The 19655-nt window shown below is 41.2% G+C and overlaps 2 protein-coding genes across 23 annotated transcripts in view; one reads left to right on the plus strand and one right to left on the minus strand.

Annotated features, from left to right (window-relative positions):
• NFIA (nuclear factor I A) overlaps positions 1 to 19655 on the plus strand; it is a 507433-nt gene that overhangs the window by 465788 nt on the left and 21990 nt on the right. For 13 of the 21 annotated variants that reach the window (XM_073544603.1, XM_073544611.1, XM_073544610.1 and 10 more), the window contains 2 exons: positions 225 to 251; positions 6925 to 7016. In XM_073544603.1, coding sequence (XP_073400704.1) covers positions 225 to 251; positions 6925 to 7016 — 119 coding nt within the window. The remainder of the gene's footprint in view (positions 1 to 224; positions 252 to 6924; positions 7017 to 19655) is intronic. The other 8 variants (XM_073544612.1, XM_073544619.1, XM_073544618.1 and 5 more) reach the window with 1 other exon arrangement.
• TM2D1 (TM2 domain containing 1) overlaps positions 1 to 19655 on the minus strand; it is a 201435-nt gene that overhangs the window by 42345 nt on the left and 139435 nt on the right. The gene's annotated exons all lie outside the window — the stretch shown is intronic.

Genomic DNA, 19655 nt, shown 5'->3' on the forward strand with positions numbered 1-19655 from the left:
GAGAATGCAGCCTATCCATCGCTAGAGAGAGGTGACATCACTGAGAATGCAGTCTATCCATCACTAGAGCAGTGACATCTGTCCTTATGATAACAAATATCTAAGAACTCTTGATTTCTCGCTTTAAATATTCCTATTTAATAACATACTAACAATAATTTTTCTCCACTTTTCTGTATCCTTTTCACTAATCTTCCATTTCTCCTTTTTTGCGGCCCCTGCAGAACAGACAGGATTACTTAATTCAGCAGGTAGGGGACAATACTTTGGTGTCTGTATTTACCTTACTATCCATTTGGGGGGTATTTCTAATATTTTTGGTGACCCCTATGTACTGATTATCATTTACTCATTAATTACATCACATGTCTATTCTGACGGGTATAATAACCAGATATTGTGATGTGTGGCGCCGCAGGCTAGGGCTGGTAGCTAACACTGTGTGCTTATCAATACAAGGGTAACCTAAAGCCCCTGGGTCCAAAAGCAAAATCCATAACAGGGCTCCTATCACATCAGTAATAGCAATAGTTTTGTTTGCATGAAAGTGACTGTTGCTCTGCAGGGCCGGGGATCCTGCACCTTTTTATAATTACTCCCCTTTATACCATAGTAGCACTTTGTAGCTTGGAATGACATATTTCCCATAGAAGTGAACGACATTGGTTCCCCCAAAAAATTGCCATCCCCGTCTGTCATCTTCTCTTCTGAAGATCACTCTATACAGTAAATTACATCAGTGCCGCTGGTAATGTGCTGCTGACTCGTAACTTCCTACAAGACGGTTATGGAGCCAAGCCGGGACATCCTGCATCAAACGACGCAGAAAACGTTATCCTGGTTATGAATAAGTTATAGTCCTGAGATGTAAGTGCGCCCCGCCTGATTACAGGAAGCTCGTAACGTCAGATAAAAGAGCGGCGCTGCGTCTCACGCGCATTAGGTTTATGATTTTATTCCCAATGGGACTCTCTCAGCCTAGACAAAGTGTGATATCGCACCAGTGTCTCGCAGGTTCCTGGTCTTTTCTGCAGAGTCGATTTTGCAGGAAGATGCAGTAACTGCTGATTATATCTTCTAATGAGGATCCTCAGTCTGTGGGAGCAGGAAATGGTTCACGATGGGTCCAACTCATTAAGATTTTCTCACCCTTAAAGAGAGTAGTTCTTGCTTGGATCAGGGCTGATCTTTATATAAAAAAAAATGGTACCCTGGGTTTATTAGAAAAATATGACCACGCTTTTTAAATTCAGTTTTTCCCATAATTTTGCCAATTAGTTTTTTCGCAGAACAAAAATTATCTAGCAAGCCAGAAGCTCTTCTGCAGATAGTTGTTTTGGGGTCTTTGCCCCTCATCAATGTAGTCTACCCATTTACTACGGATAGGTTACGTCACTGAAGATGCAGCCTATCCATTCTCTGCGAATAGGTTACGTCACTGAGAATGCAGCCTATCCATTCTCTACGGGTAGATTACGTCACTGAGAATGCAGCCTACCCATTCTCTATGGATAGATTACGTCACTGAGAATGCAGCCTACCCATTCTCTATGGATAGGTTACGTCACTGAGAATGCAGCCTACCCATTCTCTATGGATAGATTACGTCACTGAGAATGCAGCCTACCCATTCTCTATGGATAGATTACGTCACTGAGAATGCAGCCTACCCATTCACTACGGATAGGTTACGTCACTGAGAATGCAGCCTACCCGTTCTCTACGGATTGGTTACGTCACTGAGAATGCAGCCTATCCATTCTCTACAGATAGATTACGTCACTGAGAATGCAGCCTACCCATTCTCTATGGATAGGTTACGTCACTGAGAATGCAGCCTATCCATTCTCTACGGGTAGGTTACGTCACTGAGAATGCAGCCTACCCATTCTCTATGGATAGATTACGTCACTGAGAATGCAGCCTACCCATTCACTACGGATAGGTTACGTCACTGAGAATGCAGCCTACCCGTTCTCTACGGATTGGTTACATCACTGAAGATGCAGCCTATCCGTTCTCTACGAATAGGTTACGTCACTGAGAATGCAGCCTACCCATTCTCTACAGATAGATTACGTCACTGAGAATGCAGCCTATCCATTCTCTACGGATAGGTTACGTCACTGAGAATGCAGCCTACCCGTTCTCTACGGATAGGTTACGTCACTGAGAATGCAGCCTATCCATTCTCTACGGATAGGTTACATCACTGAGAATGCAGCCTACCCGTTCTCTACGGATAGGTTACATCACTGAGAATGCAGTCTACCCATTTACTACGGATAGGTTACATCACGGAGAATGCAGCCTATTCATTCTCTACGGATAGGTTACATCACTGAGAATGCAGTCTACCCATTTACTTCGGATAGGTTACATCACTGAGAATGCAGCCTATCCATTCTCTACGGATCGGTTACGTCACTGAGAATGCAGCCTATCCATTCTCTACGGATAGGTTACGTCACTGAGAATGCAGCCTACCCGTTCTCTACGGATAGGTTACATCACTGAGAATGCAGTCTACCCATTTACTACGGATAGGTTACATCACGGAGAATGCAGCCTATTCATTCTCTACGGATAGGTTACATCACTGAGAATGCAGTCTACCCATTTACTACGGATAGGTTACATCACTGAGAATGCAGCCTATCCATTCTCTACGGATCGGTTACATCACTGAGAATGCAGCCTACCCATTCTCTACGGATAGATTACGTCACTGAGAATGCAGCCTATCCATTCTCTACGGATAGGTTACGTCACTGAGAATGCAGCCTGCTCGTTCACTACGGATAGGTTACGTCACTGAGAATGCAGCCTATCCATTCTCTACGGATAGATTACGTCACTGAGAATGCAGCCTATCCGTTTACTTGAGACTGGTGACATTATTTCATGGACCTGAAGGGGTCCCATCCTATGGGACACCTAGAGAGATTCTCAGTTTGTCATCCTTAAAAAGCTGGCTACTAATACAAGATTGAATCACAAAATCTAAGCTCTGGGTTACCTTGCTGTAGACAGTTGCACAATATGCTACAAGATATCAATCTACATGGGACAGCAGAAGGAACTTGGGGAACAGAGGGAACGTCCATCCCCAATTTTTAATTTTAGCGGATTCAGGTAACTGGTCTTTTTGCATTAGATCATGAATGCCAAATGAAGTGAGCAGGGGACATATGGATTGTTTCTCCTACATTTTTTTTTTATATATATATATACAATTAAAAAGGTTGTCCAGGCTTGGGGCAAAGTGGCTGCTGAATCGTGACAGCATTTTGATGTGCATACGGACAGTCACTTGTCTGCATGTATGTGATTTGCATGTGTTGAGTGGAAACGTTCTGCTTCTCTCAATAGTCATTAATTTAAAGGACCTGAATGAGACTAGTAGCTAAGAGTTTAGTTTAGAAAGTGGAGCACATAAAGTGGTGAGAAATTATAATACAAAGTAGATTAGAAACCCTATGTGCTTGATTAAACTTTATTTACATAAAACCAGGAAAAGTAATAAAATGTAATGCAGCCCTGTGAGTCAGGTGAATAAAGGGCGTTGTCTAATTAGGCTGATAAGATTTGAGCCGCCATGGTGGATCTGCTCCAGATCATACAGTACGGCATCCGGTCCACATCACGTTATATATGAGCCATTGCCTCTGACTGACGATCATTTTCTTGCTGCTTTACGAATCATCATGTAGCTTAGATGCTTAATTGGATAAAACATTGCTCTAATTATTAAGACCATCTCCGCATGCGCTCCGGGGCGAAATATTGTCGATGGTTTGAAAATAAGATTGAAATGGTGGCGAGCGTCGTCGTGGCGCGGTACCGACAGCTCATTTAATGATATTTACGAGCTCACTTAAGTTCTATTTCATAATTAAATAAGAGACTAAGATGCTATAATTTGCCGTCATTACTTACCCATTTCATTATTCCAGAGCAGCGCTCACATTTACTAGCAGACGTCTATGGAAGGAAGATTGTGGTCACATTTACGTCTTCTGAGCAGTGTGGAAATACGTTTGACACCTTGAACTCTCGCGTCTTGCCTGTTAAAGAGCCAATTAGTTTCTTAGAAGACGCAGAATAATAATACCTCCCAATACTCCAGTATCGTTTAGGATTTTCAGACATTTCTTAGTTTATTACATTAAATAGAAGACTGAGCTCACTAAGGGGATATAACATTCCCTTTTGGATTTTCTTTACACAAAGGAGGATATTTACTTAAGATCATCATTTCATACACCGTCCTAATGACGAGAGCACCGGAGTAAAATGCGACAAATTGATAAATAATAATAAATGTGTCACCTCTACATTATTAGTGGGTGAACATAAATTTAAGCTATAGTTTGTTGGGATATGGCAGGAAAACCTGTTCCTGAAACGCCCACCTCTCCCTGATAAGCACGCCACGCCCCTTCCTGATAAGTCGACCACGACCATTCCTGAAAAATGCACGACTATTCGTGATAAGCCCTCCATACTCCTCCCTAATAAGCCTGTCGCACCTCTCTGATAAACCCACCATGCCCATCCGAAAACTCCCCTTCCTGATGAGTCTGCCATACCCCTTCCTAATAAGCCTGCCATACTCCTCCCTGATAAGCCTACCAAACTCCTTCCTGATGAGCCCACCACACTCCTCTCTGATAAACCCATGTCCCTTCCTGATAAGCCAATTACTCTTTCCTGCCAGTTCCTTGAAAATAAGCCCACCACTACTCTTCCCACTAAACCTGCCACTCCTCTTCCTAATAAGCCCTTGTGCTCCTTCCTGATAAGCCAGTCACTCCCCTTTAAAAAAGAAAAAAATTGCACTAAAAATGTTAAAAAAATAAATAAATAAATTCTACAGAAATGTGTCAAATATCTCCCATTAATTTTAGGGAAACTTACCACTAGGAATGAGCTTCTCTAATGCCCAAATTGTCCATTCCAACCCTACTGCAGCCCAGCTTCCAATTTTTGCAGTTTTAACCAGCAAAGCCCCTGATTTTACTTGCAGTTGTCTTCTTTTTAAAACTTTTCTGGTTTTCTGAACTTTTTGAAGAAACTATTTCTGTCCGGCAGATTTCCGTGCTATTATACGAGGAAGCGTCATTCTGGCTAATCAGGAGTCATTTTAGAGGATGTAACACTTGCCAATATATCTAGTTCTTTCCCGGGTACGTGCGGCTCAGCAAATGTCAATCACCCTCCCTTTTCTTGTAATTTTCTGAGATTTTAAAATCTCAAACATAGACCCTAGAGATACAGTCATATGTTAAAGTTTGGGCACCCCGATTAATGTTAACCTTTTTTCTTTATAACAATTTTTGTAAACAGGAATGGTCACAAATACCTTCATCCAGGAACCAGGAACTCATTAATAGCTACAGGACGCGACTAGAGGCTGTTATTTTTGCAAAAGGAGGATCTACAAAATATTAATGTCACTTTTATGTTGAGGTGCCCATACTTTTGCACCGGTCAAATTTTGTTTAAATGCAGATTGCGCATTTTCTGTTAGTACAATAAACCTCATTTGAATCCAGAAATATAACTGAGTCCATCAGTTATTAGATATATGAAACTGAAATAGCTGTTGCAAAAACCAAAATTGTTATAAAGAAAAAAGGTTAACATTAATAGGGGTGCCCAAACTTTAACATATGACTGTATTTAAAGGGTAATAACCCCAGAATAATAAATCCCCCAAAACATGAGCACCTAATAGAGTACCATCTGATTGGACTGTGCCATTGTTCTTATCATAGCAGTCCTGGCATTGTATTCATGAACCAGGAGGCTCTGGATGATGCAGAATAGTTCCAGATATGAGGAATATCAGGGATACCTCTCTGGACACGGCTGTTTTATTAAGCAATCGCATTTACCATAAATAAGAATTGTATCCCCCTTTTCTACACATTGTGGTATTTCTTTGTTGTTCCTGGGTGCTACCAGTGATGACTATGTCAGATGTATCGGGCGCACCCATATCATAAAGGGCAATGGTAATGCCCCATTTGTCTGTGTTTCCCACAGTTCCAGGAGGAATAACTGAGGAACAGCAAGTTTTAAGAGAAAAAACTGCAGAATAGTTTCTTCAAGGGGCATGCACTTATTTTTTTTTACTAGGCTCTTTAATGGACGTGTCTGTTCAGAGCATGTGTGTGGAGCTGGTGCATCTCCCTTAACGACTTCCTCCATCATTATAGATCATGCGGATAACCCCTGATAAATTGCTGTACATGTTAATCACTTTGCAGGGATGTATGGGGACCGTTTACCCAATGTAAATGACTCGGCGAGCTTGCGGTCTTTCTCCAGTTCTATTTGCAGCCGTGTTCGCCTATAATATAATTATTACAGTACTTTAGTCATTTTGTGACTTGCAGCCTTCAGAATAATATCCATCGGCTTGGACAAGCTCCAACTTTGCAATATAGCTTTGAACCTTAAATTGATTCTTGCTTCTCCCCTCCCGACTATGGAAATAATGTGCGGACTTCACAAGAAGCCACAATCTCATTTTCCTGCAAGTGCAATATAAGCACGGGGGAAAAAAAAAAGGAAAAACTCGGCACAAGGATGGAAGTTTTCTAACAAGAACGCTCGATATAAAATGTGGTCGATGGTTTTGCGCTCATCTTGTACACGTGGAAAGGGGTGAACTTAATGTGCGTCATTATAAATCTTTCGCTCTATGTGTTAGTATAATAGGATTGATATCATTGATAGGATTGGTTAATAACAAGAAATGTATAATCGATGGATGGAGGAACAACAATTAATCCACCGGCATCACACGTTCTCTCGGTATCTACAGCTGTACCAGAGATGGTGTGTTCTGTTCACATTGTGTCACATCCTATAGTGTTGCATTGTATTCACCCTACGTATCTTTTTCATCCACAGCCTACTCAACACCCAGCACTTCCCCCGCAAACCGATTTGTCAGTGTTGGACCACGAGATCCAAGCTTTGTAAATATCCCTCAACAGACTCAGGTATGAGACCACTGATCTCTCCTAACAGACATTAATGTCAGCAGTTCTACATCATACTGAACAAGCAGGGAATGCGGGGAGATTTCAGGATGTAACTCAGGATCAGTAATGTAATGTATGTACACAGTGACTGCACCAGCAGAATAGTGAGTGCAGCTCTGGAGTATAATACAGGATGTAACTCAGGATCAGTAATGTAATATATGTACACAGTGACTGCACCAGCAGAATAGTGAGTGCAGCTCTGGAGTATAATACAGGATGTAACTCAGTATCAGTAATGTAATGTATGTACACAGTGACTGCACCAGCAGAATAGTGAGTGCAGCTCTGAAGTATAATACAGGATGTAACTCAGGATCAGTAATGTAATGTATGTACACAGTGACTGCACCAGCAGAATAGTGAGTGCAGCTCTGGAGTATAATACAGGATGTAACTCAGGATCAGTAATGTAATGTGTGTACACCGTGACTGCACCAGCAGAATAGTGAGTGCAGCTCTGGAGTATAATACAGGATGTAACTCAGGATCAGTAATGTAATGTATGTACACAGTGACTGCACCAGCAGAATAGTGAGTGCAGCTCTGGAGTATAATACAGGATGTAACTCAGGATCAGTAATGTAATGTATGTACACATTGACTGCACCTGCAGAATAGTGAGTGCAGCTCTGGAGTATAATATAGGATGTAACTCAGGATCAGTAATGTATGTACACAGTGACTGCACCAGCAGAATAGTGAGTGCAGCTTTGGAGTATAATACAGGATGTAACTCAGGATCAGTAATGTAATATATGTACACAGTGACTGCACCAGCAGAATAGTGAGTTCAGCTCTGGAGTATAATACAGGATGTAACTGAGGATCAGTAATGTAATGTATGTACACAGCGACTGCAGCACCAGAATAGTGAGTGCAGCTCTATTACAGGAGGTAACTCAGGATCAGTAATGTACGTACACAGTGACTGCACCTGCAGAATAGTGAGTGCAGCTCTGGAGTATAATATAGGATGTAACTCAGGATCAGTAATGTAATGTATGTACACAGTGACTGCACCTGCAGAATAGTGAGTGCAGCTCTGGAGTATAATATAGGATGTAACTCAGGATCAGTAATGTATGTACACAGTGACTGCACCAGCAGAATAGTGAGTGCAGCTCTGGAGTATAATACAGGATGTAACTCAGGATCAGTAATGTAATGTGTGTACACAGTGACTGCACCAGCAGGATTAGTGAGTGCAGCTCCGGAGTATAATACAGGATGTAACTCAGGATCAGTAATGTATGTACACAGTGACTGCATCAGCAGAATAGTGAGTGCAGCTCTAATACAGGAGGTAACTCAGGATCAGTAATGTACGTACACAGTGACTGCACGAGCAGAATAGTAAGTGCAGCTCTGGAGTATAATACAGAAGGTAACTCAGGATCAGTAATGTAAATTTACAAGTTATCTTATTCACCTAAAGTGATGATTGGGGCCGACACTGTTAGAAACTTACATTGCCAGTTTCATTCACCCTGCAGGACCATACTCATCATGCATTACAAATTTGACTTGTGGGTAAGAAGATGTTTTAAGGACAAGCACTTAGCTGTAATATAATTCATGCAGTTGATGGTATAACCAATATGATACCACTCAATGTAATGATAGACCTTCCTTACTCTCACAACCGGAAGAATTACTTAACCCAAGACTTAGATGTGATGAAGACAATTCTGCACTCTATGGAAATGTTACATTTTTACTGTTTTTGATATTTGAAAGTGTCACTTTTGTGGGGGTTTTAGTATCTCGTCATTATCTTCCGTTTGTCAGAAGAGCAGCAGCAGTGACTGCAGACATACAAGACGGATTCATGTGTTGAGCAGATTATGACAGAGGAAGCTTCTTGGTTGTGAAATGCGTAGTAATTCACAAGGTTTCTGAGCTTCAAATCGATAGTTTATTTATTTTACTCCTATGTAAAACGTTGTGGAATTACTGGCGCTATATTAGCATCATCCACACTTTTCCCATTGGGGATCACAATCTAGATTTCCTATCAGCATGTTTTTGGAGTGGAGGAGGAAACCGGAGAATCCAAAGGAAACCCACGCAAACACAGGGAGAACATACAAACCCTTGCAGATGTTGTCCTTGGTGGGATCTGAACACAGGACCCCAGCACTGCAAGACTGCAGTGCAAACCACTGAGCCACCATACAGTGCTAACCACTGAGCCACTATGCTGCCCATATAGTTCCTTATTAGAGTTGAGCGACTTTGGTCGGATCGGGTTTCATGAAACAAAATTTGTTTCAGATGAAACTGGTCCGACTAGGGTAAAAAAAGTCGGAGTTTCGTCCGAAACCCGACCTCAATGCAAGTCAATGGGAAATAAAAGTCGGCATTGAGCGGATGACATTTATCCACTCAATGCCGACTTTTATTCCCCATTGACTTGCAATGGGGTTGGGTTTCGGACGAAACTCCGACTTTTTTTGCCCTAGTCGGACCAGTTTCATCTGAAACAAATTTTGTTTCATGAAACCCGATCCGACCAAAGTCGCTCAACTCTATTCCTTATAGTCTTCATGGTCAGTACTAAAGTGAGGAAAAGAGTAGAACTTGTGGATCCTCCTAAATTAACCTAATTAAAAGGTGCCGCACCCAATGCAATTGGTTATTATCACTTTGCCCTGAATTTTAATCCCAAATTTTTACTCATGATTATAGATTTTTTTTCTTAACACAACCCATACCAAGAAATCTAAGCGTTAATTCCACAATTTTAAGAGATAATGTATAGTAGTTTCTGCTCAGGTGCTTTGAAGTCACCAAGGGTTGATCTGAAACCTTGATTGATAAGACCAAACTGGCTAAATTAAATAGCAGAGGTAATGGAGGAGTCAAGCTACTCAAGGTCAGTATAGGTGTCACACAGATGTAAAGCCATGTGGGAAGATTGCAAAAGGACTTAAGGCCCCGTCACACACAGCGGTCTCTCTAGCGAGATCGCTGATTTTGTGACGCCACAGCGACATCGCTGTGTGTGACGGGATCAGCACCCGGCCCCCCTGCCAGGTATCGCTTATCGTGCTCGATTGGCCTGGGCCATTTTTTCATCGCTGGTCTCCCGCTGACCAGCGCGCATCGCTGCGTGTGGCAGCGAGAGACCAGCGATCAGCGACGCTGGATTCTAATGTAAACATCGGGTATCCAGGAGCCGCGCCGCTCTTAGATACCCGATGTTTAGCTTGGAAAGCAGCTTGCTCGCTGGTCCTGATCCCTGGAGGGGCTGTCTATGTGACAGCTCGCCAGCGATCAGCCTAACGATGTCCCAGCGATCCCATCCATGTCGGATCGTTGGTGGGATCGCTGGGACATCGTTATGTGTAACGGGGCCTTAAATGTGTGCTCAGATTCCAAAAATACATGAAAAACTCAGAAAAGAGACCGCTAAAGAGATCGTGAACTTTCCTGCCTACAGTCTAAAAAAGGGTCACAAAAATAAGCAAACCTCTACGTTCAAGCAAGTTTCTGCTGAACAAAGCAGTAGGTGTCTTGCTAGAGATCTCTAGATATAAAGACACAGTTATTATGCAGGAATGTCGGTTTAGTAATGCCATGGCCGAAGATGACGGTTATGGGCCATAATGTTGGCGTTCTCTCGGAGGACAATGTTCCAGCAGAAGTTCTGACATTTACTTGGGTTTTCAATCTCCGATGATTTCTGAGGTTGTCTCTGTTCATCTTGTTGTTGATCTTCTGTCTTTCCATCTCTTCTGTTTCCAAATTATGATACACCTCCAACGTTCTCCCCTTGCTCTAGATATACAGATATACACAGTGACAGATGGACCTGGGTCGTGTTGAGCATGGGACATAATCCCTGCCTTTATGAACATTAATCAGATCTGACATTCATCTTTCTGTTCCATGGAAAAAAACAAACAAAATGTCATCTATAAACAGCAACAGCGCTACAAAGTGTAAAATCAGATGGAGGGATGTTCACCGGCTGGATAGAGAGATACGAGATGTCTTGTAGACAAGGTCATGTGAAAACCGGCCAGTCAGCAAATTTATATAAAAATTAAGGCACCAACTGCTAAGTTGTGAAAAGAGAGTTAAATGGACTAGAATCAGGAGACGGAAGGGTCCCTGTTAGGATCTTTCAGGAGGGTCTTTCTGTGTGGTACCAGTGGTATGAGTGATCGGACTTACCGATCTGCCAGCTACATCTGCTGCCATCAGATTAACGTCTCAGGCGCAAACAGAGACCTCGTTGGAAATGCATGTTAACACAATTACCAAAATGGATTACCATCTAAGTTGCCAACGAGTGCAGCTTAGTTACAACACACTCAATCAGGTCTGTTGAGGTGGTGATCAACTTTTTTTTTTTTTTTGCATCACTTTTTACATCACTTTCCAAAAGATCTATATACACATTTCTGAACTGTGAATTTGAAGCATCAAGAAAGAGAAGTTGTGGAGTTCACAGGATTGGTAGACAGGTTAATGATCTGCAAATCATGAAAAATAATGGAAACAAACTTTGAAGACATCTTGATTTATTAAGTCTGGAGCATGAGCCATGTGCAGAAATCCCGGCATTTACAGCCAGTGAGGCTATTAATGGTTGTCTCAGAAAGGTTCTGTCACTGATGCACTTGGGCAAATCATCAAGATCCCCTGCTGGCAGCTCCTGTGTAATCACCAATCAATGACTTCCCCAATGTTCTCAATGGGAGACAAGTTCGAAGATGTGGCAGGCCATGCGATGTCAGCCATGCAGGCTGCTCACAGTAGCACCATACTCAATACTGAATAAATCAAGATGTATTGAACATTTTGTTTCCATTTTTCCATCACTTGCAGATCAGTAACTCATCTATCCTTCCTGTGATCGCCATAACTTTTTGTTTTTCTTGCAATTTCAACACTGAGTGTATTTGTATGTATGCATGTGTGTGCAATATATATATTTCCTCTGAATGTACCTGCTCCACACTGGTATCCAGCTGACTGCAGTTGCTCTACTTCCGGAGTATTTGCTGCTTCTCTCTCTTCTTTTCTACGGTCTCGCTTTTTCCTGCTTGTCTGTCACTTTTGAACAGCCATCATCTCTGTTGTTTCTATTTTTAACGAAACGACGATTCGCGCTATTTCAAGAATGGCCGAACTCGACACCGGCTCAGCGCTTGATATAATGCCACAGGTGTGGAATCCAAAACCTCATAAATCATTTGATTTAGAATCCGACGGACATTGCTTGTCGCGCCTATTTTTGTCTCTTAAAGGTGCCCATCACTGATATGATGAAGGCAGATGCATCCTAAACCAATGTGTTGTTCAAATACAGTGCAATCAGTTCATCAAGAGATATTGGCATCAGGTAATGGTTCTGTAGTCTTGACTTAGGCCCCTATCACTACATTGTCCTCCCCCAAAAATGGTTGCCTATCCATGATTCTAGCATTTCTCACAGAGAGTTTTACAATTGTATCCAATAGAAGCAAACTTTTTTGCAAGCTAGATATCAGCAGCACAAAGCTCTATCCCATCCGGGTAGTTTGTTACATTTTACCAGCATTGATACATCGTATCTCACGTGAGAAATTCCAGATATCTGTTCTATACATTACGTTTTAATTAAAAAAAAACTACACCAGTAAAAAGGCCCATCCAACAAATGAATACATAAGTATAAATCTTGATTAGCAATGCGCATGCATAGAAAAGACAGCACAATCCAATATGAATAACACCTGAAACCGCACAAGTGCATAAAAAAGAGCTGCAGCTTATAATAAAAAGTCACAGCGCTCCTAAATGGTCAAAATAGGCAAATACCAGAGAGACCAATCCATATACGTTTCTATCAACCAATGTGTATGGGTGAAACAAATGAAATGTGAAATAAATGCGGCATCAGTGATAATGCAAGGAAAATAGTAAAGAAAAATGAATCCATAATGTTCCAAAATGCAGGATTACATCCTACTTTATTTCATCTCTCCTTTATATATCAGTTCCACCAAATCTCTCTCCCATGACCTACGACAGATTGTATTGTTTAAAATGACTTTAGATGTTTTGTTATTTCATTTCTATGACCCCGATTGTCTCCCCATGTTTATTGTACCACATAATCTGGTCATTTTAAAATATGTTGTTTATTGGTAAATAAAGATGTAAAAAAAAAGATCATGAGGGCAGAAAGAACCCCATGTGTATCCCCAGTATCTCAACTTTATCAGGTTGCTTAAAAAGGTCATAAGGGCAGAAAACCCCCGCATGTATCGCCAGTTTCTCTGCTTCTTCAGGGGTTCATTAGGGGAGTGGAAAGTAATAGAGCAGGAGATTGAGGACAGGCCCTGGACATGTGGCAAAAGCAACTTTAACTGGTTGTGATGGATGAAGGGACAGGGAAGCTTGGAGGCGTTTTTGAGCACTGTAATGGTGACCATATTTGCTTTTCCCAGAGATAGACTTTTGTATGAGCACATGCACTTTTTCTAGTAGGATTAGTGGGTGCACTTTGCTGCAGCGACAAATTCCACCAAATTGCTGATGGGCAGATTGCTACATAGTAAACACACACTTAGGAGACTTGCCCCATTCTAGATTATTGGACATTTATAGAAAAATCTATAGAATTTTTTGGTGATCAAATTCCAGATTTAATAAACCTCACAGTATAATGATCCAGTTCTGCAACTGCCTTTTTTCCGTTGCTAGATCGTGGACTGACCCCAAGCAGTTTTGTACATATTACAGCATAACTGTTAATTTGCCACCGTTTGCATTTGTTTTAGCGGAATTTTCTGCAGGTCCATTTAGCGTCCGGTCACACTTCCATAACGGATAATGGTGTATCAAATTAGTGCGTGATGTTACTGCATCAGGCTGTAGGATCGATATATTGACTCTGTCTGTCAGAGCGGTCGGTACAGTAATTGTTACAAGGGAGAGATGGAAAGAACGTGTCCAGATGATGCGAATGAATAAAATATAACGTTTAGTTCCGTCGCTGTATTTTGCGTACACATCGTTGTGTTTACTCTGCTGTACGTATGTTAATCAGCAGAATGTACATTATTTATGGCCGGAGCTTGATGGTTGGGAGTCTCATTGAAAGCATTGATCCGGCACAGGTGATCCAGACCTGACTGTGGTTTTGTATCTTTCCCCCGTCGGCCGCGCGCAGCTTCAGACTTCCATCAACTCACATTTGTTTGACTGACAGCTCAGAACTCATCCTGACAATATCATCGATTTCTCTCATCTGTTCCCAGAGATGCGGAGAGAAACATTAATCACCGACAAGCAGCTTTTGCAGAATTTTGTGTCAGTCCTAATTATAGCACAAATTGTGGCATTGAGGGACGTCCAGGCGACATAGGTAATCCTCAGACCCCAGTCACCAAACCCTGTATCAAAACCATCATAGAACCTTTAAAAACTATCAATTTCATTACCGTAGATATTACCATACTTAAAAATGGAAATTAATCCAAGACATATATATGTAATCAATGATTATCCACCCTGAAGATGCCCTAGGTAGCCTGGTAACTACCTAGGGCATCTTGCAGCGGAGGTATTCACCCTAAATGTTACGACAAATCGCGTCCCCGCTCCTCGACGACTGTCCCTGTGTATTCCTATATATCCCTATCTCTGGGTCTATAGAGAAAATTAATCAATTAATCAGTTTCACTATATGAAACAACAAAGGAGGGTAGGTAATCAATAAATTCCTGTTATCCCTGATATTGACAGCATATAATGCAAGTATATTATATATACACCATGTTCCAAATTATTATGCAAATGATATTGTTCTCTGATTTTCCTAAGTGGTCGGTGCAAATGACAGTCAGTCTAATAAAAGTCATCACCCGTTAGAGTGTACATCGAATAAACCTCCCAATGATAACAGTATAATCTCCAAAAAGAATAAAAACGCACAATGCACTATTCCAAATTATTAGGCACAGTAGAATTTCTAAACATTTTATAGAAAAATATTCAGGATTGAGAGTCCTCAGTGGTTGATACCTTTTAATGGCTAACTGAAAAGATGGTAACACATTGCAAGCTTTCGAGACTACTCAGGTCTCTTCATCAGGCATTGACTAATACAACATCTGAAGAATCACATATTTATACACAACACAGCACAGAAAAAATGCAATAGATAAGACAAGTGACGTGAAGCAGAATTATCATTATGGGAGAGGGAGAAACATAAATGTTTGACTAGTTCATAGATAAGGAGTCTGGATGTTTTATTGTCCTCTGATTCGGGTCTCCTAATGTGTTGTGATGCCCCCACAAGGTCTTAGGAGCAAATTCCTTAATTGATGTAAAAAGACATAAATCCGTGTGACACATTCATTCCAGCACTGAGAGTGTCAAAGGTCGTCATAAATTTATACTCCCTAACCCTCCTGTCTCTCTGAGATGTGAAGTTACTTTTCAGTACCAGTAATTTCATAGCCATGGTGTTGTTGTGATCAGGGATACAAAAATGTTTTGCCACAGGTAGATCCATTCTTTTATTCTCTTATTGTGTGACGATGAGCATTCATCCTTGTTCTAAGCTTTTGCCCGGTCTCCCCCACATACAGACCCCCAGTTGGACATTTAGTACAAATAATTAAGTACACCACATCAGATGTAATGCAGCTGAACGTACCTGGGATCTTGTAGTCCTGTTGTGAATTGGGGATCTTTATCTTGTCATTATAAATGGACAGGTTTTACATTTTTTATGGTTGCAAGGAAAGGTTCCTGCAGTTGTTGAAGAGGACAGGGAGCTTCTGACAATGATGCTTCTTAGATTTGGGGGCTGCCTAAAGCACAGCAGCGGGGGGGTCTGGAAAAATGGATTGTAATCGGGCATCTTTTTGTAGTAAAGGTTGTAATTTCCGTGCAGCTCCCCTTAGCACTTCCAGATTTGGGTTGTAGGTGACTACTAGAGGCTCCCGGTTATTTTCTTCTTTAGCTTTGTAATGTAGCAGGTGATTCCTTGACAATCTGGTGGCTCTTGTAATTTGGTTTTCAATTGTTCTTGGATGGTAGCCCTGATTCAAAAAGGTCCTTTTGAGGCGACCAAGGTGTTTGTCTCTATCTATGGGTTTGGAACATATACGATTGTATCTGATGGCTTGGCTATAGATAATAGAGTTCTTTATGTGTTTTGGATGGAAACGGTCCCATTTCAGGTATGTTGGACGGTCGATTGGCTTCTGATACAGGGATGTCTCTATTTCATTGTTTTTTAGCTTAATGATGGTGTCCAAAAAGTTAATCTCAGTGCTGGAGTAGTTGAGTGTTAAGTTGATGGTGGGATGAAATTGATTAAACTGTTCATGGAACGTCTTTAGCTGTTGCTCAGACTCCGTCCAGATTATTAAAATATCATCAATGAAGCGGTAGTAGGCCAGGGGCCTGATGGGGCATGAGGACAAAAAGTCGCTTTCAAGCTTGGCCATGATAATTCTGCTTCACGTCACTTGCCTTATCTATTGCATTTTTCTCGGCTGTGTTGTGCATATATATGTGATTCTTCAGATTTTGTATTAGTCTAGCCTGAAGAAGAGACCTGAGTAGTCTCGAAAGCTTGCAATGTGTTACCTTTTAATGGCTAACTGAAAAGATGGTATCAACCACTGAGGACTCTCAATTCTGAATATTTTTCTATCTACTGGCTAACACGGTACAAACATATACATCTTTCCTGTATAAACATTTTATATGTTTTAAAGAGCTGAAAATGCTCATTTGTGGAATTTGCAGCATTAGGAGGTCACATTCACTGAACAAAAAAGCTATTTAACTCCCAAACATCCTAACAGGCCATGTTACATGTTAACATAGGAACCCTTCTGATATACCTAAACTGTAAAGCGCTGTGGAATATGTTGGCGCTATATAAATAAAGATTATTATTATTATTATTATTATTATATCACCTTCACAATTCTTGCATCCATTGAACTTGTGAGTTTTTGGAGAGTTTCTGCTTGTATTTCTTTGCATGAAGTCAGAATAGCCTCCCAGAGCTGCAGTTTTGATGTGAACTGCCTCCCACCCTCATAGATCTTTTGCTTGATGACACTCCAAAGGTTCTCTATAGGGTGGAGGTCAGGGGAAGTTGGTGGCCATACCATGAGTTTATCTCCTTTTATGCCTATAGCAGTCAATGACTCAGAGGTCTTCTTTGCAGCATGAGATGGTGCATTGTCATGCATGAAGATGATTTTGCTCCTGAAGGCACGTTTCTGCTTTTTATACCATGGAAGAAAGTTGTCAGTCAAAACTCTCTATATACTTTGCAGGTCATTTTCACACCTTCAGGAACCTTAAAGGGCCCTATCAGCTGTTTCCCCATTATTCTGGCCCAAAACATGACTTCACCTCCTTGCTGACGTTGCAGCCTTGTTGGGACATGGTGGCCATCCACCAACCATCCACTGCTCCATCCATCTGGACCATCCAGGGTTGCTCGACACTCATCAGTAAACAAGACTGTTTGAAAATTAGTCTTCATGTATGTCTGGGCCCACTGCAACCGCTTCTGCTTGTGAGCACTGTTTAGGTGTGGCCGAATAGTAGGTTTATGCACCACAGCAAGCCTCTGAAGGATCCTACACCTTGAGGTTTGAGGGACTCCAGAGGCACCAGCAGCTTCACATATCTGTTTGCTGGTTTGTAATGGCTTTTTAGCAGCTGCTCTCTTAATCCGATGAACTTGCCTGGCTGAAACCTTCCTCATTCTGCCTTTATCAGCACGAACACGTCTGTGCTCAGAATCAACCACAAATCTCTTAACAGTACGATGATCACGCTTAAATTTATATCTAATGTTTTCATCCCTTGACCAAGGCATTGCACTATTTCATGCTTTTCGGCAGCACAGAGATCCTTTCTCTTTCCCATGTTACTTGAAAACTGTGGCCTGCTCAGTCGTGTGGAATATCCAGTTTTCCTTTTATTGGGCTCACATGGCAAACTAATTATCACAGGTATCTGAGATTGATTTCAGTGATCCAAAGAACCCTGAGACACAATACCATCAATGGGTTTCATTAAAAAAAAAAATGCTATGACACTTAAAAACAATTTGCATAATAATTTGGAGTATGTATTATATATATATATTTATTACACACACAGGACACCAAAAAAGGTAGAGTGCTGAAAATAGACAGGACAGCAAAGATATCTATCCAAATGGATTGTCCACTAGGCTATAGCTTACCGATCTGATTTCTCCCAGAAAAATAATAAAGTGCCAGTGGCTTTATAAAGTGCAAGTGCTTTTACAGTTGGTTGAGCCAAAAAATCAAACAAAATATTCACTCAGTTGTCTTAAGCCTGATTAAGTGACATAGCATGATAAAACATCCAAGTATTTGTCTTTTGGATGATAATGCACAATAAGTGGCTTTTTCTTATGTGAAATGCTTCATACAAATAAATAGGTCTCTACCATATATCAACTGGAAAAAGAGTGCTGCCTCCACCAAATGTTGTGCCATGAGTGGAAAATAAATAAAGTGTCCGTGCTTTGCAGATACAGTACACTGAGTGTTCCGGGTTCCTTTGAAGAGGGACTATGGGTAAGAGTGGCTTCACCATTACTGTGTGCAATTATTGTCATCTTTGACTGCTGCTAGTGGCCATTCGGTCTTTTCAGAATCACCAACACTGGTCTTAGTGATTTTAGGGTTAAAATCTTTATTAAACTTGCACCTTATTACCCTATAGGGGTGTAGCACTTATTGTTCACATTATTATTTGTATTTCTTGCGGCAGCCATGATGTATTCTATTTAGATTGATTTATTTTGCCACTCTCCCACCTCTGTACTTGATTAGTGTCAGGCCCGGCTTTATGTATTTTATTGTCTTTCTCTTCCTCCTTTTCTATGAACCCTTTATGTATTGGTAATAATATGCGATGTTATTTACATCTGAATAAAATTTTGTACATTTTTTACTCATTTTTGGATGTACACGCTGTTCTTATTGCATTCTAGGTACTAAGCATGCAGGGTGCCCAAACTTTTGCATTGGCCCTTTTTCCTTTTTGTAATATTTAAAATGTAAAAGAAGAAAATAATATATATTTTTAAATCTGAAATACAAACGATAACACATACATACCCCCTCCGTTCCCTGGTCTGAAACTGGTGAATCCCCACAGTGCATAAGTCTGCAGTCACACAGAGTGGCTGCAGACTTATCAGCTTTGACTGGACAATCTCTTTACCTTTAGGCCTTTTAGAGATCATTTCATCTTCAGCTTGCTTAACTGTTCACAATAACAGTAATTTTGACAAGGGGTGCCAAAACTTTTACATGCCACTGTAACGTCTGCAATAAAAAGGGGTTGTGGTATTCTCTTTCTTCAGTAGCAGACAACTATGCCTTGGGCTTCATGCTGGCTGTGAGCGCTTAAAGATTTACAGTGCAAACCAGCATCATGGTCCCACCACCACCACCACCGGTCTGAACCATTCTCTCTCCGATGCCTATGCTGCACTGTCGGAGGAGCACAGATGCTCTGAAGGTGGCCAGATATAGCTAGCTTCAGAGTTTTGTTTGCAAGCTGTATAGCAAA

The sequence above is a fragment of the Dendrobates tinctorius genome, unplaced genomic scaffold (assembly GCF_039654945.1).
Source record: "Dendrobates tinctorius isolate UK_male_01 unplaced genomic scaffold, ASM3965494v1 ptg000138l, whole genome shotgun sequence".
Taxonomy (NCBI): domain Eukaryota; kingdom Metazoa; phylum Chordata; class Amphibia; order Anura; family Dendrobatidae; genus Dendrobates; species Dendrobates tinctorius.